The 23,952-nt window shown below is 34.9% G+C and overlaps 1 protein-coding gene, 1 long non-coding RNA gene and 1 pseudogene across 2 annotated transcripts; 2 read left to right on the forward strand and 1 right to left on the reverse strand.

Annotated features, from left to right (window-relative positions):
- Positions 1–415: 415 nt before the first annotated feature.
- On the reverse strand, positions 416–4,496 carry LOC129574138 (phosphatidylinositol 4-phosphate 5-kinase type-1 alpha-like; annotated as a pseudogene).
- A 972-nt stretch (positions 4,497–5,468) lies between these two features.
- On the forward strand, positions 5,469–11,971 carry LOC129573950 (transcription factor grauzone-like). The gene is made up of 14 exons (XM_055455160.1): positions 5,469–5,694; positions 5,756–6,137; positions 6,208–6,463; positions 6,573–6,618; positions 8,724–8,860; positions 8,952–9,004; positions 9,114–9,381; positions 9,522–9,688; positions 9,754–9,994; positions 10,063–10,263; positions 10,356–10,654; positions 10,736–10,821; positions 10,917–10,948; positions 11,024–11,971. The coding sequence occupies exons 1-14, from the start codon at positions 5,581–5,583 to the stop codon at positions 11,148–11,150; spliced, it is 2,409 nt and encodes an 802-aa protein (XP_055311135.1). The 5' UTR covers positions 5,469–5,580; the 3' UTR covers positions 11,151–11,971.
- Positions 11,972–15,293: 3,322 nt separating this feature from the next.
- Positions 15,294–17,444, forward strand: LOC129573951 (uncharacterized). The gene is made up of 4 exons (XR_008688649.1): positions 15,294–15,734; positions 15,816–16,042; positions 16,128–16,485; positions 16,602–17,444. It is a non-coding gene; the product is annotated as an uncharacterized LOC129573951 (long non-coding RNA).
- The last annotated feature ends 6,508 nt before the right edge of the window (positions 17,445–23,952 follow it).

Raw genomic sequence — 23,952 nt, forward strand, 5'->3', positions numbered from 1 at the left:
AAGAAAATGCTCAACAATTACTGTGCATCCAGGCATTCAGGACGATTTCAAGAAGAAAAAAGAGCAAACAGAAAGGTATTCTTTTTTAATTGAAAATTGGTATTCATCTTGTTACAGATTTTCATCATCAACTCTGTTTTAATGATTGTGCATTTGTCGCGTGAATTTTGGGACAATTCCAAATATTTGCCCTCTATTTTGTCATTGATCAACCTTTAAGTGTAGAACACAATAAACAATTAGAAGAGAAAAGAAAAAAAACAGTTACTCTGACGAGCTTACGGATGTGTGACCCATCAGCGAGAATCATTTATGGTGGCCATTTCTATTTCCCCCAAAACATAATCAATTTCTCAGAATGAAAAGAAAAAAAACCACATGAACTAATCTTGAGTTAATTATTTTTCAAGTATTGTTTCGAGCTTTGGCCATTTGCTGGCTAACACCCCTCTCAGTTCTAATATTAAATGCGCATTATTCGACTCTCAGATCAATTTATCCTGTTGTTATTGTTATGTGTGATAACAAACTTTAGTTTGACATTTAGAGAGAAAAAAACAAACAAATCTTTCTATCATCTAAATAATGTTCTGTATAATCGTTAGAGTTAAAATTTAAGAGAACTAAACTAATACTGAAACCTATTACTAAACATATTTGTATATTTTAAATGGCCTTAGATGAAATAGAAACCTCGATTAACAAAAAACAACATTTGAATGATGGAGAAAAATGGAAACGCACATCTTTTATTTGATCGATTTCTTTTTCAGTGGCGTTATGCATAAATTGATAAAGGACAAAGGCCACAGGTAAATTTGAACATCTCTTAATTTTTCTATTTGATTGAAGTTCCACGCTTTTTTCTCGAAGTGCCGTGATAATTTCCTCTTCGATAACTCACTGAAAATGGAATTAGAACTCATTATTATGATCGCCCAAATTACCACCACTAATATTCGTAAATATATTGATACAGATACAATGAGAGAATGAAAATTATAGGTTTTAGAATAGACTAATAAAAATACACGTACTTGAGGTCTACGAACATTTCCACGATCGTTACTATGTTGATGATGGCAGCTGCTACTTTCAGAAATGTCATCAAAAGCAGGTCGTATTGTGGAACAACTAGAAGGTGCTGTACCTAGCGATTATATGCTATGCATAAGTTTTTTTCGATTATTAGTCACAGTAAATATTGAAGGGTCACAACTGAATATACAACAATTTTGAGCTTTGTTTTGATTTTTAATTTTCATTTGAAAACAAAAATAGAAATCTATTGAAAGGGGGTCCATTCAGGTGATCAATGTATTCGGATTACAGGTATGAATCAACAAACATTTTTTTTATCATTTTCATCACTTGCCTGAGTTAAATGTCAAGAGTTTGGTAAAATTGAAAACTTACGCGATGGAATTTTCTTGAAAACTGTTTTGGCCACGATCCGACAGCAAAAACCAAAAATACATTGATTCATATGGACACTGAATGTACAGAATGTGACGAGAGCGAAACTAGTGAAAATATTCATGAACTAACATGTAATCACAAAGTTTCTATCTTAATTGCATTGAAGAACACAACAACAACGCCTGAAAGTGGTCAAAATTTCAAGTTTCAATCATTTAAACATGAATAAACATGTAAAGCACGTACAAATTTCTGTGACGTAAAAAGTCTCATGCTATCGGATCCTGGTTTTGGCTCAGCTGCACAGTTAATAATATATTATTATTTATACTATCGGTATTAACATCGCATGTTAATAATATATTAGTATGATAATACCGGTATTAACTGGTATTAACTAGTAAGTAATAGCGATATTAACAGGCGATGTTAATAACGTATCAGTTGTTAATACTGATAGTATGATCATACTATATTATTATGATTTTTATTATCAATACTGTGACGTCACCAAATTCCATGATTTTTCGCGTTTTCCGCGAAACTGATAAGAGATAGCGGTTTGATGTCTTCGGCAATGTTGTAGTACTCGTCGCCCTCTATAACTTTGCCTCAGTTTGTTATCACTTATCTCTTATCAGTTGGGCACAAATCGAAACACAGCGCTATGACACTTTTCTTTTTCTTATCATTCCGGTAAACTGATATGAGATAAGTGATAACAATCCGAGGCAAAGTTGTAGAGGGCGACGAGTACTACAACATTGCCGAAGACACCGAACCGCTATCTCTTATCAGTATTGCGAAATTAGCCTTCCAGTTATCATATTATTAACAGCGATGTTAATAAATGTCATCAGATATGTTAATAATTATTAACATGGATGTTAATAAAATATTATCATGAAAATCATAATAATATAGTATGATCATACTATCGGTATTAACATCGCATGTTAATAATATATTAGTATGATGATATCGGTATTAACTGTTATTAACTAGTAGGTAATAGCGATATTAACAGGCGATGTTAATAACGTATCAGATGTTAATACTGCCTAGTTAATAATATAGTATTAATAATAATTAATAATATATTATTAGCTGTGCAGCTATAGTTTTGGCCATGAAATCCTGAAATCGCTGAGCATAGAATGATGGTGGACACACGGATACTAGGGGCTTCACGCCAAATTTTATTTAGTTTAAGATATCTTAATTTTGGGTTTTTTTTTTACGAAAAAAAAAAATCCATTGTACCTTTTGGTTGATTTTTGTCTGAATCATTCTTCCTTGTGTGTATTTACTTACGGAACATCATCTTGAACATCGATCGGTTCACTGTCGGCCTGTATGCTTTCCATCGAAGTTGAATGTGCGATCAATTGCTGGCGATCGAGCGATTTGCTTCGGTTTAATGCTATTGCTGCCGCTGCTGCGGCATCATGTCTTTCCCGGTTCTCCTGATGACGTTCACGTGCGATGAATTGATCGGCTTCCGGCTCATCCTCCAAATCGGATTCATCCTCTTGTGACATGGTGCTTACGTTGGACACCACGGGCGGTGGTTGATTTGTTTCTTCCTGTTTTTCTTTAATTGCTAAATTTAAATTATGTACACCAACCAGCAATGAGTAGTCCATAATTTTGAATGATTCCAGTACACGACAATCACGTTGTATCGTCTTCACTAATGCATTGTACGTATCCGATTCGAGGAATATACCGTTCGGATGTTGTTCCATAAAATCTAAATCTTTGTATGATGATTTGTCTCGTTCTTCTTTATTTGCCAAAAATTCAGAACAGTTTCCAATTTTTATTTGCTAACACAAACATTGCGAATTCTTCTGAGAGGGATTTGATTAACATTTTTGACTCACTCTTCGTTCGTGTGTGGATCCTTTCAGATTGTATTTCAGGTGGAATTTTACGTTTGATGGCATTAAATTGTTCACTACAACTAAACGGACATTTTCGCTACTGCACTGAAAGCAATATAAGCCGAAGAACTTTGGTAGGAGTGAGCGTGGGTTTTGATTTAGATAAATATACTAGCCGGGCGGGCAACAATTTCTGTAAGAATTCGCTTTCTTTGTGCTGTATAGTTTTAATGATGAACTCATCGTCATCAGTTAAGTAGATTTTTGAATCAGATGCACCAGGGTTTGACAGTTCTTGCAACGGTGCTGAACACATTGACATCTGAAATTCGATTAGAACGTTCGATATATAAATTGCACACGATTCACAAATTACCAGCGTTAAATCAGTGAATGCATACCATAAAATCGTCTAGTTGAATCCTGAATAGATCACGAAAGTATCTAAATACAATGGGAGCATAGATCTTAAACATAAACTCAGCGTAGTGGTGCGCAGATGTTAGCGATGAACCTTCCGATGGGAACGGTATGGTTTCCAACTCCGAAAAATCGTTCATCAATAGGTCACGCTTTGGTTTTGATGCTAAACTACCGACCTAAGCCATTCAATCGATAATAATAATAATTTTATTGAGTAATGACTCAAAATATCGTAAGCAAATTGCCTGCGCAATTTGAAAATGGGTCGTTTCATTGTCGCAATTGATACGTACGGTATGTTGAATTCCTAGCTGAATCCCATAATATGTGACGATTGAATTTTCTTGTATGTTATCTCGCCACCGTCACCAACTCTTCGATGGCTCAATTTTCGCTCGCGTTGTTCCATTTTGTTCACTATACAACTAAAAAGTATTCCTAACTTACGGTTATCGGTTTACTTGAGTAATTTTTCGAAAACTGACAGAAAATTTATTCTTTGAGTTACGGAATCCTCGACGAAAGAAAAATACGGATAAAAAATTGACAGCTTGTCATTGATAAGTCAGCCGAAGCAAGCCGTTGACAATCTCATTGAGAAGTGAAAGAGCAACCAACAAGGAAGTATTCGATACGGTGCAGAGATTGCATATTTACTGCTGATTAGGCCTGAGCTGAGCTGAATTTGATAACTCAGGCGCCTGAAGCGGTAGTTTAGCGTACTTACGGTGCAAAATTGTCGTGGCACGCTGGAATTTACCCAAACATAATTAGAAAAAAAAACAAAATCAGTGGGATTTCCAGCGTGCCACGACAATTTTGCACCGTAAGTGCGTTAAAATACCGCTTCAGGCGCCTGAGTTAGCAAATTCAGCTCAGCTCAGGCCTACTCAGCAGCAAATATGCAATCTCTGATACGGTGTGTTCAATGCTCATCGTATATGATTTCAATTGATTAATTAGCTGTGATCTTTGATAGAAGCAATACACACAAAATTGTATCCGAGATCTGACACATTAAACCAAATGAGCCGAAAACACTGAAAAAATTGAAGTTTGGCATGGATGGACGTGATGATTTCATTCAAATACACGTCATTTAGAGACAAGTTATCGTTGTTATTTTGAATCGAACAAAAATCTTATTCCCAATCCTTAAATCACGATCAAAATGATTTTTAATGTGGGATTGCGTAGAGGTTCGAAACTAACTGTTGCACATCATTCCCATAATTGCCACACTATGACAAGTAATTGAGTATGTTAGAAGCCAAATCACAACTAACATTTTCTTTGATTTCTAAATGGGACTTTTCGATATCTTCTAGTTTTTTTGAAGAGTTACACCGCAATAATCAAAGCAAGTATTTCAAAACTAACCGATAGTTGATGGGATATCAACTAGGAATTGAATTTGGAATAACAGTAAAATTCAATGTTTGCAAATTGGTTGCAAATTTAAATTTTACCGCTAAGTGACAGAACTTTCGAAAATTCATCGGATATATACAGTAACGCAGCATAACGCATCATGCAAACATAATATTTGAACATCGATTCGATATTAAAAGCGTTGAGTTAAATAAACAAACGGTTGTTTCAAAATTTTCATGCATTTCATTAATTTATTTTCGATTGCCTGGATTGTTGTTATTAAAAAGAAAAAAAAGAAAAACATGTGGCGTCTATTCGCTGTTCAAGTGCATTTGGACATGTATCCGGTGGAATGTAAACGTTGCGTCGGCTTTGATTTTTTTTTTGACAGATTGTAAGATGACAACAAAATATTACATTATTTACCAAATGAAAAGTAAAGTATTGTGTCAAATCCGGATTGAAGTGAACTGATTCGATGGAATCAACAGAGGTTTGTCGTTTATGTTTTTCATCGGACAACCGATTGATTGGCATTTTCGATAATGATGATTTAAACATCGCTGGAATTATAAACGAACATATTGGCGAGGTAAGTGACATCATTCCCATTTAAATCCGAAATGATTTCAAATTTTTCAAACGATTTCTAGGTAAATCAATTGGATGCACTACCAAAATGTATTTGTGCCACATGTTGGAAGAAAACCGAGGAGTTTCATCGTTTCCATCGTTCAGTGCGCTGTGCCCAGCAGAAATATTTACAACAAATTGTAAAATCTGAAGTTAACCACGAAACAGAAAACATTTCAAATGAAATTACAGAACAGCCCAATTTTGTCGAAGTCATCACCAATTATGATGAGCTCAAGTTTACCGATGAATACCCAATAAAACCTGATGAACTAGATGATGCGGGTATTGAAGAGGTAAAATTATTCGAATTGACCGATGTTCTGTGCAATGATATACTCGATGACGATGACGATGATGCTGAGATCGAAAATGACAAAGATGATGACGAAGAAGAAGCGGGTAAATTTTCAACACCATTCTCAACTGATTGGATGAATTTTTTTCAAATATTACCCATTTCTTAAAACAGAATTGGAGAGCGATTCCATTAGCTCAAAATCGAATGACGTCGATCCATCCGTGGGCAAGGAAATCTTTATGGAAAACTTTGACACAACATGCGATATATGCTCAATCGAACTGAAGACTCTCAAGCGTGCAAATTCGCATTACAAAAGTGCACATCAAATCAACGATGGTTATATCAAGTGCTGTGGCTTGAAATTGAAACGCGACAAATTGGTCAACGATCACATTCGATGGCATATCAACCCGGAGATATTCAAGTAAATTAAAAAAATATTCTTCATTGATTTTATGCTCGAATTAATTTTTGCCGCATTTTCTTATCAATTTTTCAATCCTTCCCAATTTTCGTTTCAAATTTTCTTTCAGATGTGGATATTGTGATCGGATAATGAAAACTAAATTGTCACTTTCGGTAAGCATTCTTATTGGTACCGCTGATGCTGATTCTAAGTGATCTGGCTTGAACTTAAGGCCGGATTTTAATTTTTCGAAAATGTTGTACGAGCCTATCGTTGGCATATGTGGCTAACATGTTGGGTCAAATAGTGATGATTTAATTAATTTTAGCATTTTTTTTACATTTTCGTGAAAGTCAGTACTTTAAAAGTTTTCTTAGTTTTTTTTTCTTCATTTCTGCGGGAAATATCGGTTGGATGGAATGAATTAGGACGAATAATGATGATTTGGATCAAAATCCGCAGTAAATTTATGAAATTTTCGGATTTAAAAAATTATAAATACCCTCTTAAGGTTCTATTTCCTGGGCAACCGATTGTTTGAAAAAATCGGCGCCGATTGGAATCAGCCATGATCGGACGCCTAGGAAATATAGTCTTTAGGAAAAAGTTTGAAAAATTTCAAGATTACGTGTATATAGACGAGTTAGACGTTCAGCTCAATTTTTTTTCTATTTTTCTTTAATCGATATATTATTATTATATGTCGATATATATTTATTTTTTGATACGATATCACTTTTTCTGTTGACAGAAGGAATCAAAGATGTTGAACGAATTTAAAATTTCAAAGAACTTCAAGAACTTACCTTCACGAACGTTTGAATAATTACTTTCTCTTTATTCAAAAATCTTCTTCCATCCGTATGTAAAAGTAAAAAAAAAACAACTGTTGACTCTCCAAAACGGCTACTATATTTATAACCTAAATACGTTTTGGGAATGTGTAATATTTGGTCCCACTCTCAATTTCTACGAAATAGCAGCTAATTCATTTATTTATTACTGAATTACTAGCACACTCATAATGTATGAATCAAGCTGATAATAGTCTCAAAAAGCATAAGCAATAACAATAATGTTGGAGTTCATATTTTTTAGTCAACATTGAACTATGTACTATAGTCAAAGTTTTTCAAAAATGCTCAAAATTGGACATATCAGAATAAAGCATTATGTATTCACTTCTTCATTTTAATCATGCTATATACAGTAATGAGCTGTTTTCGATTCTATCGCCAACACGGCTGCTAGAAAATACGAAAACAACGTATGATATGTACAATTGAGGGGTCTAGAGCGAAAATGTAATACAGAAAAGTTGAGCGGAAAAATGTCGATGATGAATGAGAGAAAAAGGGATAGCTATATAGTAAACTGTATAGTAAACTATAGTGAACTATATAGCTATATCTTTTCATTTGACATTTTTCCTCTTAACTTTTCTGTATGATATTTTCGCTCCAAACCCCTCAATTGTACATTGTACATATCGTTGTACACAATGCTTGTTGATTCTGTTTTCGGACCATTTATATTTTGGTAAAGTAAAGTATGTTTCCCTTGCGGTTTTTGATTGTTTTGAGGTTTACAATAACGCTTAAATTAACCCTTTATCACATTACGGTTTCTAAAATAACCAGATACGCCAGACGCTATAGCTATGAAACCACTGAATATTTTTACATTCCTGTTTGGAAACAAATGTAGGGAATTGAACTAGCTTTCATTTGATACTTTACAGGCTACAATTGGCTGGCTGAATGGAAAGTTTTTTCTGTTCATGTACTGCTGTAAAAAAATGCGAAATTATAGCAGAATTCCACATTTTTCCTCCTCTTATCTTGTGGGTTTGTTCATTCTTTTCAATTGTCAAATTAGGACTCGTAGGACCAAAACACATCAATTTAACTTTCTGCATCATTAGTTTTATGAAATTTAATTTTTTCAAGCTTTTATAGTGATTTGACACTTTTGACTCTTTTCCGATTTTCTCGACAAATACGCAATTTTTTCTTTTGAGGTTTTTCTCTATTTATCGTGGCACAAAACATATATCAAAATGATTCAAAAACAAAAAATTGTGCATCAAAGGGTTAATGGAACCATCGAATGTTTAGGAGTAAATTATCACTATTTGGCCCAATAATCATCATGATAGCCACACATTCCAATGATATGCATGTAAAAAATATTTGAAAAATCAAAGTCTGACTTTAAGTTGAAGCCGCCTACTTGGAATAAAACTGACGATCGAACTGTTTTGTTCTTGATTAAACAGACTCACATGGCGAATCATAGGCATTCAAAGAACTACACCTGTAATATATGCGGCAAAATATTCACGAGAATTGACAGAATTCGAAATCACATGGAAACGCATTCGAAAACAATCGTTTGTCATATATGCTCGAAATCGTAAGTGCTACAATTAAATGAATTATTTATCAAAATCAATTTACCATGAAAATGTTGCCATTTTTCATTTTTTTTCTCCCTCTACCAATAGTTGTACCAGCAAAGAAAAACTCGAAGCTCATCTGAAATTCTACCATAAACCAGGTGAATAGACCATCGAATTCCAAATCTCCGACAGTTGCTGTGTTCTTTTCGACTGTTTTTTTTTTTAAATATAATATCTGTTGTTGGGGGAACATAATTTGCATTTTAGATGATGTCCGAAAACAATTAAACAAATTGCGTGAGGTAAAAAAGATGACACTAGACGCAACCGAAATTGACAAAGTGATTGCAATGCAATTCGATATGAAATGTGATTACTGTGATGTTATGTTCAAATCACTGCAAGAAGCACAATACCACTATATGCACGAACACCAAGTAGCCGATGGGTTTATCAAGTGCTGTGGTCTGAAGTTCAAGAAAGCCGTTAATATTCAAGGTCATGTTTTGTGGCATTTGAAACCGGAACTTTTCAAGTGAGTATTTTCTCTACTATGGTGTAATGTATGCCAGTGATATTGGGATTGATTATGCATGCAAATCATTTTATGTTGGGCTAGTAAATAGTTTTTTGGTTCCATGCCTAATTTTCAATTTCAAACGATATCTTTTTCAGATGTTGCATTTGTAAAAAGGATAGTACAACGATAATCGCATTGCAGGCACATTTACGAGTGCATGAAACGCGCCAATCACCAAAGCAGAACGTTTGTAATGTGTGTAACAAATCATTTTTCAGCAAACATCATTTGACTAGACACATGAAGGTGACTCATGGTTTGGGTAATTCAATCTTTCTTTTTCTTTTTCATTTAAAATGGCATAATAACCACAAGATCTTCCTCTAGTTACCGAATCAAAGAAGAATTTGAATGCGATCAATCCGGATACGGACAGTATAAAATTGTTCTTCGATATGCATTGCGAAATATGTAAAATTGAATTGTCGTCATTGCAACATGCCAAGCTGCACTATTTAGAAAAACATCAAATACCTGATGGATTCATCAAGTGCTGCGAAATGAAATTCAGAGAGCTCAAAAATATCAACGATCACCTGCAGTATCACATGAATCCAAATATATTCAAGTAGGAAATAGCCTCATTGAATGTTTAGTCTTGTTCAATCTATATTGATTCAATTAACAACATTTTAGGTGTACAACCTGCATGAAAGTATTTCCACGTAAGGCGGATTTAAGTGCGCACATTTCTCAACACAAAGCGGTCGACACGAAACGATTTAGTTGCAACGAATGTGGCAAAGCGTGGAAGTCAAAATATCGGCTTGAAATTCATAAAAGATCTCACGAAGAAAAAACGGCACGAAATTTTCCATGCGATTATTGCAATAGAAAGTGAGTCATGCGTTGAATCTTGTGAAATTTACACCGTTTTTTTTTTCTAAATTGTTCTATCCAAATCTGTTTAAATTATATGAATTTTTTAGATTCTCAACGGAAAAGTTACAAAAGTCGCATATTTTCCGTATTCACGAAGCTGATAAGGAGGCAAAATCAGAGATTTGTGAATATTGCGCGAAAACATTTACAACGCGCAAAGAGGTGCTGGCCCACATTAGGAGCATGCATATGGAAAATTCGATTCGACGCGAACGGGCCCAATGCCAGATTTGTAGTGCATGGCTGAGTAATAGATATACGTTGAAGGAGCATATGATTCGACACAATTCGGAACCACAAAAATGCACTCAATGCGACAAAGTCTCACCCAATCAAAATGCATTGTGTAAGTTGAATTGAAGAAGAATGCAAATGGTCCAATTCAATTGAAAATCGTTGTTCAAATGTTGATCTTTTATCGTTCAAGTATGTCATGTTCGAGAGGTTCATTGCGATCGAATTTTCAGTTGTCACCTCTGTTCCAAAACATTCAAAGCGGCTGTAGCTCTGAAGGTTTGTACACTGCATGTCAATGAAATACATTGAAAAGATTAAATAAATATGGTTATGTCTTGTGAAATGACTCAACAAATTTGCTTTCTTCACAGGATCATGTGGCCACACATACCGGAGAAAAATTGTAAATTCTCTATTATCTACTATTTATTATTTGATATTTATATCAACTAATTATTATACATTTATATAATTATAGATACAAGTGCTCGTTTTGCCCCGAGGCATTCATCTGGAGACCAAACATGTACTCACATCAAAAGAAAGCACATCCAAAAGAATGGAAAAAGAAGCAGAGTGAAATGAGTAAAAGGCCCACCAAATAGTGAAGCTCGTCTGATCCTGAAAAGTAACAAAGTTCATCCTAAATTCGGCTCCCGGAATAGTGGGAATCTTCAAAACAAATGAACAAACAATCGAAACAAATGTAACAATAAGCATACATACAAACTTCCATCAAATGTAGGGCAATAGATTAAATTCACATCAATTTTGTTGGAGCTGAAAATAAATGTTAAATGATAAATAGAAGTAATGAAGGCGACAAGAAAAAATCAGCATTTCTTCTTTTTGTGACATTTCATAGATTTATTTTAAATGATTTATTATTCAAAGAAATGACTTCACTCAAGTTATTGGTTTTATTTGCAGAAAATCAACGATGAAATTGAATAAAATTCCGAAAGAGGGAGAGAGAAAGAGAGCTAGAGAGAGAGTGAAAGTAAAACCAAATGTTCGAAGATTTTTGATTTAACAAATTGAGGGCGATTGGGCCCAAGGCATTTGTAAGCCAAAATAAACTCTTATAAAGAGGAAGAAATCGGGTTGCTGATGAAGTTGCCGTTGAGGCGCGTATTCCACCCGAAATACAAATATTCTTCGCATAGTTGAATATCGAAATAAATAAAACACAAAGCACGTTCAAATCGAAAATCTTCGACCATTTTGTTTGGCTTTCTTTCTCTCTCACTCTCTCAATGCCAATGGATTAGCCAAAGGAATATTCCCCATCATGTGTTCGTGGACATTATTTTCACAAAAATAACAGTTTTCTAAGACCAAAATGTCGTCAGAGGTCTATTTCACGTGTTTTCCAAACAAAAATGTCATTTTCAGTGAAAATAGAGCAAATTGCAAAATTCACAAATTACTTGCCATTTATTCATACTTTCTTCAGATTCTTATTCATATTATTTGTGTGAAACATGAATGCATAAAATATTTTCTAGGAACATATCTGAGGGTCACTGTCATCACTTCCACAGATTAGAAATATTGACCGTTCGGGGACAAATAATTTTGTTTATTTGTGAAAGTACAAGTAAACCCCGCGTGCGTAGCTCGTGCTACGGTTAACTCGTACTTTTTTTCATCACTCACAAATACCAATGCAAATAATTATCCGTATCGGTGAAAGTGTTCGATTATAAGGATCGCAGTTACGGATATAAATCTTTATCCGCACAATATAAAGTTTCAGAATTATAACGAACTTTTGTATTATAATCACCTTATAAAGCAAAACAGAGAAATACTCCATGCGTTTTGTTGACGATTTAAGCAAAGTACACATAGAATAAGACTAAGGAAGTAAGGAACAACACATGGAATCATATAGTCCGTAGCTCCATTTTTCTTCTGTTTCAGAGAATATTTCAAAATTTGAAATTCTGAAGGCACCAAATAAAATCTTGCCACTGTCTAATGGTTTTGAACGTTTTTTGAGCATTCAAATTGAATGCATATGGACTTATACGAACAAAAGCATCATGACATAGATGGCGGTTTATTTAATGCAATCCACACACACACTGTGATTCCGGTTACAGCCCAAGAACCAAACACCTTGTAAACGACTTTTCACTTTATTCTGTTTTGCTTTATAAGGTGATTATAATACAAAAGTTCATTGTAATGCTGAAACCTTATATTGTGCGGATAAAGATTTATATCCGTAACTGCGATCCTTATAATCGAACACTTTCACCGATACGGATAATTATTTGCATCGGTATTTGTGAGTGATGAAAAAAAGTACGAGTTAACCGTAGCTTGAGCAATCTGTGCCATTTTTCATAGGGCGCCTCCACCCACATTAAATTTGTATGTATTATGAATGTTAAGGTGCGTGCAGCGCGTTTCAATGTAAAACCAATACAATGATGGCACGCGAGGTTTACTTGTACTTTCGTGTTCACTGTTCATACTGTCCGGAGTCGTTTGTATACTGTCCGAGAACGAAGTTCAAAAGTGTTTTTCGCATTCATTATTGTGAAAATTTATTTAAAATAAGGAAAAATATCGCGTCACGACTTTTGGACGGCAAAACGCTTTGAAGCTTGACTTGAAGACAAAATTCAAAAGTCGTGACGCGATATTTTTCCCTATTGTAAATAAATTTTCACAATAGTGAATGCGAAAAACACTTTTGAACTTCGTTCCCAGTAATACAGCGTCCCAGCGTCACTCAAAATGATATCAGTCATTTTGAGTGGTAAATCCACGCACGGAGCGTCACTCCATTTCAACCTCGTCTAGAGGTTTTTCATCTAATATCACCGTCCGTATGCAAACTGAGGAATGGTACTACTTCTTCTTCTTAACACAAACTGTAAGTCCCCATATTGGAAGAAATAATGACAATACACTATAAATATTCAATATGGCCGCTTCCATTGTGCACGATTATGTGAACGATAGTGTGAACAAGAAGAAGTAGTAGCATGCACAAAAAGTGTATTGGTTTTCATACGGATGGATATCACTACTTTTGTAAGGCTTTTTTTTTGGAAAAATACATTTTTACCAGAAGTATGTCTATTTTCAGGTCTTATTATCAGGAAATTGCAATTTTCTGGGTAACACATTTGCATTCTAATTTCACAAGTTCTGGAGATTGCACTATCTAATTTCCACTACCATTGAAAAAGTCCCAATTTCCTCTAATTGCACATTATAAAATGCGGTAAAATATGATTAAATTTCAAAATAACCATAAAAAGAGTGTTGAAACGATTGTGGATTCTCATTATTTCATTAAAAAATATTAGTTCCCAACCACCAAAGCTCTGGAAAGTGCATTTTTCATGTATCCCCCGAGCAAAAGTTCAATTTCATACATTCAGATGCCAAAATGCCGATTTATGACCTAAATGACAACGAAATGGATATTCAAGTGTTCGTGGACTCTCATTATTTTCACGAAAAAACACAGTTTTCTAAGACCAAAATGTCGTCAGAGGTCTATTTCACGTGTTTTCCGAACAAAAATGTTATTTTCAGTGAAAATAGAGCAAGTTGAAAAATTCACTTCAATCCGACCTATTTTTCGACCATGAAATGCCCTCAGATCGCATTGTGACCACTTTTAATCGATTGCTCGTCGAAAATTGAGCGGATATGGTCTTTTGTGAGCCTTTTTCAGCCAGTAGATGCGTATTTTTGGCAGCAATTTCATTGTAGAATGCGAATTTTCGTACAAATTCCGTTCGTTGATGAATTGCCTATGCCCAGAACTTCGAAATACGAATTTTCCCGGATATGTGGCATATGCCATTTTGTTGGTATGGTGGCCGGCTACAAACGCTCAGTTTTTGGTAAAAGATTGTCGGGCTGATTTTTGAGAAATCGAGTTTGGTGTGAAATTTAAGGGGGTCGATTTTTCATAAAAATCGACTTTTTTCTTTTATATCACATAAACATTGGCATGTGTGTATGGAACTTTTTGAAGGTCTTCTCAAACAATTACGAGCTGACTTTGCCCGATGGGTGTCTGAGTTGATCTAGTGTGGGAAATAAATACTTGAAAAAATCGTAAACATGCAGGCTAGTGAAGCCATAGCCAGCTCTCCTGTAATGCAAATGTCAATCTGAGGACGGGTTTCCATGTGGCCTGACACCAGCTACAGCTTAGGCATATCGGCACCGGAATCTGTGGGGGTCAAAAAAATTTCCGGACAGACGAACGAACGGACGAACGGACGAACGGACGCACAAATCAATACTTAAAAAATCAAAATCAAACTACCGATGCCCATAACTTTTTTGATTTCGAACCAATCGGGGCACTCAGACCGGCGTTGGAAAGGTGGCGAGGAGAAGCTTCTCTTGAACACCTCAGACCACACCTTGGGTATCCCCTTCGTAAGATATGGGTATAGATTTGAAAATTTATCGAAATTTTCCAACCGCTATATTTTTGCATAGAACTCACTTTAGGCATGAGGGATATGGTATTTCCGACTATTTAGACCAAGACCTTTCCAACGGTACCCAACATGCCGAGGCCCAAATAGTGTCCCGAGAAAATAGCATATTTACTCGTGACGCAAAAACTGGCATTTTTGATATTTGGCTTGAAATGCACAGTTGTTGGAGCGTCACTTGTTGGACTATCGTCCTCCGTGATCAGACTAAATTTTCTAAAGAAAGACTAAATTTGTATATCGTTTTGTTTTATGTTGTTTTGTTGCTCTGCGAAATTCATTCCGAACATTACGGAAAATGAAATAAATGAATTTGATGAGTAGAAATCAGCCGTTTTATCCTTACAAATACTTTTTTGGTTGATATTCAAAATTGCTTGAAAAAATTATCTTCAATCGGATTTCTTTTTTGTTCAAAAAGAACCGGCTCAACGCAATGCGTTATTAACGCATCGATACGCATGCTCGTACATTTCTGTTACTTCAGAAACTCCGTACCATTTGACAGTTCGCTAAAAGTAATAGTATATACAAAACAGTTTGCAGATAGTTCAAGTAAAAAATCGAATGAATATTATAGAGACAATCTTTTGATGGATGCACATTAGTTTCGGCTGTGTTTGAAGAGCGGCAAAATTCATATTAGTGTATTTGATAGCTCAGAATGCAGTTTGTTCATTGACTCGGTCGTAAGCGGGCACATTGGTAATATGCACCTGAACAGGAATTTTAAGTTAAAATTACTTACAATTTTTCTTCTTTTAAAATTATTTCTAAACCATGTAGATAAAGCATCATGATCTCTTACTCAACTATATTCACCCTGAGTGCTGGAGAGAGACGGAGACGGGCTCCGTTCGGTACAAAACGCCCAATCGAATTATATGAAAAACGAATTCAATGACACCGAAGTCGATACGAATGAAAGTATGAATCATACCCAGATGTTAAAAATGGATTTCCAGAGTTGGAAACGGAAGAAATTAACATCGATTTTGTTGACTCGTTGTCAAGTAGGTTTGGGAAAATGTATAGAATCTTCCATACATAATATTCGATGAATTTAATAATTGTTCCGAATTGAATGTATTATTCTAGTTTATCATGGAAATAATGATGGTGACAAAGTCAATGAAATCCATGACTCACATTCGATCGGCGTAAATTTTGATTACACCTGTAACAATGACCATGGAACTTTGCATCAAACGATCTCACATCACAAGCAATAACCAAATCTGAACGGGTTCCAGAACCTACTGACGATAATCGGTCAGATCCAGCTAAGTACTTCGATGCAGGTCATGCAGCCATAGCGAATGTAAAAATGTCACATTTGCTGCAGCATGAAAAAATGCACTTTCCACATAATAAATCCATTCAGTGTTGTGGAATAGTTTTCAAGATAATCAAACGAGTTGATGAACATCTGCTGTTCTACTTAAACCCCGACCAAGTAACATATTTATTTTCATTTTTCATGTTTTATTTTTCTCACCTCATCGTTGCTACAAATGCAATCGTGTGCCACGATAATTGGACCTTAAATAATGCCATTGTTTACCTTTTAAGGTTCACAACCGAAGGGCCGAAATAGTCACATGTAGAGCGAATCCACTCAGAAGAAAAACATACTGCCAATATTGGTTATCATATGATTGATGGAACTAATTGAATCTGGGAATTCATTGTCAAGGCACATTGAACGAAGGCCGAGCTCAAAATTCATATAGAACGAGTTCATTCATCAGATTGTACAAAATGTCAATATGTAACGCTTTTTTTTAATCAAATAAGTATACACTTCAACAGCATCTAATAAGACATAAATCGCCAAATGAAGAGGCATTAAATCAACATATCAAACACAATCATTATCAACATTCCATTGACAAATGCAATTTGTGTGGATAATACTCCAAAGAATTGACTTCACTCAAGGTGTTTGATTTTATTCACAGAAATTTAAAGAACGGATCGAATAGAATGAATATTTCATAAATGTGTATAATTGTAGTCATGCGGGTACACACACAGGTGAAAACATATTCATTGGCGTCCAATCATCTACATCATGTACCAGGCGCATCCATCGGAATGGGTCGAGAGTAAAAAAGTGCATAAATTGAAATCGTTTGTGATTCGAATTTTCAAATAAATTTCGAAATAGAAAGAAGGAAAGAAAAAAACAGTCAAAGGATTTTTTTTTTATTTATTTATTTTTTTTTTTTGTTGTTTTTACATCTTAGAGTAAGTTTAATCATAAATGGTAAGTCGCTCAGTAGTTGTAGTCACTGAAAACCGTTTTTCTTTTGATTTAAAATCATCATCATCATCATTTGGTTGTTTTTTTTTTATTTTGTTTGCTCTACGAATTTTATTTACAAAATTTATGTACATACAAATTGGAAATATTATGAAATCAGCGCTCTGGTAACGGTCAATGGATAGCACATCAAACCGCGGTGTGTCACCTGATTTTTCATGTCCATGGCCATGGCTCTCAATCTTAAATAATTTGCTTTTGTTTTTGCTAAATTTGCTAGAAATTGTTTCTCTCCATTGAACGTGTGTTGTTTTTTTTCTGTTATTATCTGCAATGTGTAATTCTCATTAAGTTCTTGTTGTTGTTTTTGGTAGTAATTTTCATAAGTATTATTTAATGTTCAGTTTTATTCGCAGAATGTTAAAATGTTTTAAGAACCCAGGGAGAAAAAAAATAACTGTGGTACGCCTGTCGCATCGTACGATTATTTGGGTATTGATTTAATGTATGTTATTTTAATGGCATAAATTAATATATCCGATACATTTTTATCAAGACAAATGGCGTAATTTCAATGGCGATAAACATTTCTTTTTACGATATGCAACAATTGTTTTTTTTTCGTTTTATTTGAGAAAATGTGAAATTGAAATGGCCGTTTTTGTGTGTGTGTGTTTTTATTTTAAAAGTTTCGTTAATAAAAAAATATTATTAATATTATTCTGTTGTTCAATATTTTCATATCCTGATTTTCTTGTGAATGACGCGTTTTAAACCGTTTTTAAAATTCACTTGAAAACATGCTGGCTGAATGAACTCGTTGCGATACAATTTGTTATTTCTATGAAGACGCGTTTGTGTTTCTCTTTTTTTTTAAATCTATAAATGAATGTGATCTTCTGATAGTTGAGTTAACAACGAAGCGCGCGGCAGTTTGCATTTTAATTCATGACTTGTGCTTCAGACAAAAAAAAATCAGAAAATTGTTTTCTTTTTCTTCACTTATTACTAACAACTGTAAATGGACAGCATTGTGCTAATTAAATCAGTTCGACTCTACAAAATTTTCACTAAGCCAATAAAAGTGTTGCTATGTAACTTCTTTTTTTCGGAGGTCGTCCAGGTAACTTTTTTCTTGCACATTGTCGGGCGCATTCTTTCGAATATGCAAAATTGTCCCCATTTTTACTTTCATCTTCGAACATTATGTCCAAAAAATAGAACTACAATAACATGGCCAAATATCATTGCAAAGGTGAAATCTAGGGGTTTCACGCAACTTAAAATTCATCTAAAATTTCAATATTTCTCTCTTTTCTCTAAAATTCTCTGGGATTCACCAAAATCCGTATTATTTCGAAATATTTCAACATTCACCTTGAAAATTATGTTCTGGAAGTGGGTTTTGGTGGATCCTCAGGATCGTTCAAAACTGCTCCCGGTTCTGGAAGTGGGTTTTGGTGGATCTTCAGGATGGATCAGACTGGGTTTGACAATGCCCTGGTCCATCCTGAGGATCCACTTCCAGAACCAGGAGCGGTTTTGAACAATCCTGAGGATCCACCAAAACCCACTTCTAGAATTTTTAGATTCAAAAAATTCTAAAAAATTCGAGATTATGAATAAAAAGAAGCAATATCTATAGTTTACACATAAAATGGTTTTATTCCCAGCTATTTAGTAAAATCTTCGGCCTTCGAGTTTGCGTGAAACCCCTAGGGTGAAATAGTTACCTGGTTGCACGAATAATTCATTCATAAAATATTAATTAGCTCGTCATTATTGTTGAATGCAAAAACAAACGTCAAAACTAAATGCATTCTTACGCTTCATCGTCATCATATTTTATTCCTGAAGAACAATGGCAATGCATTTTGTTTTTGTAAATGACGCGGAAAAAACGCAGTGCGGCCAAGCAGGACCTATTTTGAGGAGAAAACATCCATTATATAAACCGTTAATAAACCAGTGAGAGAAGATTAATGAAATCTCTAATTGGCTGTATGAGTGAGCCGATCATAATATTGTACCTGTTAATGTCACAGTTCATTTTATAAAAATTATATTCGTCATTTTGATGTTCAACCGAAGAAAAAAGAAAATGGCAACCAATAACAGCGTTCAAATGGAAATTCAATCTTTCGTGGATTGGTCGCAAGTGAAATACAGTGACTTTTTAAATGGGTGGATTGCAAATCTGTTGGATTATTATCCAGATTTGCATGTGTATCGCCCAGAGATAATTGACGAAAATTTGTAATTGAAGGCACAGAATGCCACGAATGAAGTTCACCGCCGCCGCCGCCACCATAGTCACTGCTACTCATTGTCGCGGGAAATGAACATCTGACATCATAAATTTGACGCATAATAATTTACGGCTCATTTTATCCATCGTCCATGTACACAAGGTACGTCGAAAGATTTTACTTTGGTAAATATGATGTGCCAGTTGTGTGTGCTCGGCTGGCTCAATGCGGCGCCTTTAAAAGCAAAAATATATGAGCAAAAAATGGAGAGAGAGAGAGAGATTGTGAGTCACCCTCACAGTGAGTGAGCGACACGGCACGACAAAGAGAGCAATGGTAAAGCTGTGTCCGTTCATACCCAGATTGAAAGGTAAAGTAGAGTGATTTAAATCACAAATGAGCTGCAATGGTTCCCTGTTTACAAACGGTGCGTTTTTTTCTGGGAATTTTTCCGAATTTTTGGAGAAGAGCACTTTCGAGGTGCAGATGAGAGTACACACTCTCTCTCTCTTTCTGTGTGTGGGTGTGTGGTATGTCTGTCCATTTTGGATGCATCATTCGAACACCGCCGCTGAATTTCTATCGGTTGGAACATACGCAACACACGCTCCAGCAATAAAGTGGAATTTTGCGAATGTTGAATAACAGTATATCGATTGGTTTCGATGATAAAAAGAAAATTGCACACGAACGATATGCTGTTTGAATTGGACTAGGGGCATTTCTCACGAAAAGAATGAATGAATTCTTATAAATTTTGAAAAATTTCTTCCGTTTGGTCCGATTCGATCAATTTTTATCAATTCGTGTAAATAAATGTTCATTTACACTGAACTTGTGTTCTGGAAGTGGGTTTTGGTGGATCTCAAGGATTGTTCAGAACTGCTCCCGGTTCTGGAAGTGGATCTTCAGGATGGGCCAGGGCATTGTCAAACCGGATCTGGTCCATCCTGAGGATCCACCAAAACCCACTTCCAGAATCGGGAGCAGTTCTAAACGATCCTTGAGATCCACTAAAACCTACTTCCAGAACACTTTTATTCAAGCAATATCGTCATTTCAGTACATTTTCTTACAATTTCAATAAAAAAGAAGAAATAATAGACATTTTTGCACATTTGCTCAAATTTTCTGTGTGAGAAATGCCCCTAGGAATTGGATGCTTGTCGACAGCTTATTGGAATCTCGTTCTCGCAGGAATTATTTCCTGCATACAAACCGAATGTTGCAATTAAATTTGAGAACGGAATCACTTTTCATGTATGCTACGTATACGAATTCCAGTTGGTCAATAGCACTTGGCACGCATTGCGTTCACGTCATTCACAACGAAACAAACAGCTTTGATTCGATTTTTGGTTGTTCATTCCTTTAATGTATTTTTTTTTCATTAAATATCTATTAATAATCTAATATGAGGTTTTGTTTTTTAAATATTTAATTTCCATTGCTTTTTTTTCTATTAAATTTGTCTAAAAAAATTCTTGTTTTTCCATGTTTTGGTTTTAAATATTTCTTTTTTTTGCACTGGAATTTATCCAATAAATTCAGCCATTGGTAATTGGACTTGTTAACAGTAAATAAATTTCTTTGAGTTAAAGTTGTATAACATTGGTTTAAGTTGTTAGAGCGCAATTATGCATTTTGTAAGTGGTTTGTTTGCTTTCTCTCCCTTTTCGTGTGTTTGTCTGTGCATAGCGTTAAAAGTGAAATGGAACAGAAGAAAGTTTTGTTGAGTTGAGGCTGTGAGAGTGAAAATGGCAATACAGGAATAAACATTCTGAAACGCATCAACAAAAAAAATTCGCAAAAATGAATCATGAGTTCTGAATATGCAAAAGTGGAACAAAAATTTACATGGGCAGCATAGGAGGTTCATGGTTCACTTTTGCGTATTCAGAACTCATGATTCACTTTTGCGAATTTTTTTTCCTTGATGCGCTTCAGAATGTTTATTCCTGTATTGCCATTTTCATTCTCACAGCCTCAGTTGTCGGTTAAAAATCCCGAAAGTCTAGTTCAGATGAAACAAGAAAGTCAAACATTTTCGGCTGCATAATTGTTTATTGAATCTACTATCCATTGGCTTTTTTGGTTGTTGCTAAAAAAATGGTTTGTTTTATTCCTTTTTTTATGCTACTATTCGCTACGTTTTATGGTCAAAATGTTTGTTTTGTAATCGTTTCACATGCAAACTGATAAAATATCCGCTGATTCAAATTATTCTCACCTTGCTTCTTGCGACACGATTTTCTCTCTCAACTTACCACACTCCCTTTATCAAAAACGATGAACTCAATTTCATGCGGGCTGTTGATCAAATCAACTGTGCTTAAGAACACCGGCATCGAAGTGATAACACCATTTTGTATGCGGTCTTTAGTTTTGCGCACAATATGACCTAGTTCCAATGTTTAATTTATACGTTTTTCATACAATTTCCCATGATTATTTGGGATACGATCATTCAATTGACTTAATTAGTGCAAAATTAAGGCTTTCATCCAGCACTAATTATGGAAGTTGAATTGATTGTATCTTCAAAACAACCGCCACGTCTATTTCTCTTTCGCTCTCTCCACCTCTCACTCTTGTATCGAACAATCCCAATTGGAACATACCCAACACAAATTCATGGTGTCTCTGAATTAGGAATTCATTCACAGAAGACTTGTATTACATATTTTTCACCTACTCGTGCTCCTTGAATGTCAGTGTTTTTCTATTAAATTTCTATCGCCCTCTTACAGCGGTTCTCGTTCAAACATTTAAACAATGTAGAATATTGAAAGGATGCTTACAAAAACGTCTATAAAATTGACAAAATTGTCTAATGAAATAACAAAAACGTCTATGACAAAACCATCTAAAAATGCAACAAAGTCGTCTATTTTTTTTCAAAAACATGACAAAATCATCTATAATTCTGACAATTTTTTTTATGACAAAATCTTTGTGGAAATTGACAAAATCGTCTATATTCACAATTTCTGAAAAAATGACAAAAACATCTAAAAACCTCCAAAAACGTCTGTGGACAAAACGCGTATTAAAAATGACAAAATCGTCTATATTCGCAATTTCTGAAAAAAGTGACAAAATCGTCTAAAAATCTCCAAAAACGTCTATGGACAAAACGCGTATCAAAAATGACAAAATCATCTAAATTCGCAAGGCAAGCTTTTTTCTTAACAAATGTGCTATAAAAATGGACACAAAATATTTCTTTAATTAGAAAAAACACCACCGTATTTATTTTTGTGATATATTTTTTTGCTTCAAAATCGTTTCTATTATTACAAATTCGTGGAATTATATTTTTATAAGAAAATGTTTGTTCAAAATATCAATTCCCCATTTTTATAACCGTAGAAGAAACCGTATCATTGCATAAGCTCCGCAGCCTATTGATGATTTTTGGTGCGAGCGTTCATTGCTTGCGAATCGATTCAGCGTCATTCAATGCACCGAGTGTCAGACTTCTGGATGTTATCATAAGAAACTGTCCTTCATTACGTCGTTTGGCATTGATACTATTCCAACTACAACAAGGAATATTCGATGGTTCCAACCACTTCTTTCCACACATCGAAATACTTCAGTTGGTCATGTGCGAGATGGGCGACAACATTGTGAATACCTTCAGATATTGCCGAAACCTACGAGGTCTCAGATTGTCACAGCCTTTTGGTGATATTACTGGCACCTGTCTACGAATACGGTTCCCAAACCTAACCAAATTCGAGCTCACCACAGAGCAAATGTTCGAGAAATCTAACATCAGTGCCTTCTTCGAAGAGAATCGGCAATTGGTACAGGTAAAAATTGGGCACAAAAATCGAGTATATAACTCTGCTGATGACTTCAATCAAAATTACTGACGGTTTTGTCATGTCATAAGAAAACCATCAAAGAAAACAACCCACAATGTACATTGATAAATGTAACGTAAATATGACGATTAAAAATAAAGATGATTTTGTCAACAAAAACGTATTGGAATTTTATGGTTTGGAATAAAAATGTTAGATTTTCAGATGATATTGTCCTTTTTAATGGGCGTTTTGTCCATAGACGTTTTTGGAGATTTTTAGACGATTTTGTCATTTTTTATAGACGAAATTGTATTTAACCATATTGAAAGTTTGACAGTTCGTGATATTCGATTGACTGTCATGAAAAAACCGCTGTTGTGTGTCGCTACTTTCAAGGCATCATTGATTCCCAAAACTCACGCACTTATTGTCGCACAAAGTTTTCTTATTTTCTCTCTCTCTCTCTCTCTCTCTCTCTCTCTCTCTCTCTCTCTCTCACGGGAAATGAATTGCACATACATAAGAGAGTGAGTGAGTAAGTGAGTGAGAGAGAGAGAGAGAGAGAGAGAGAGAGAGAGAGAGAGAGAGAGAGA

This window comes from Sitodiplosis mosellana, unplaced genomic scaffold (assembly GCF_009176505.1).
Source record: "Sitodiplosis mosellana isolate CC-2019 unplaced genomic scaffold, AAFC_SMos_1.0 Smas_scaffold_6150, whole genome shotgun sequence".
NCBI lineage: Eukaryota > Metazoa > Arthropoda > Insecta > Diptera > Cecidomyiidae > Sitodiplosis > Sitodiplosis mosellana.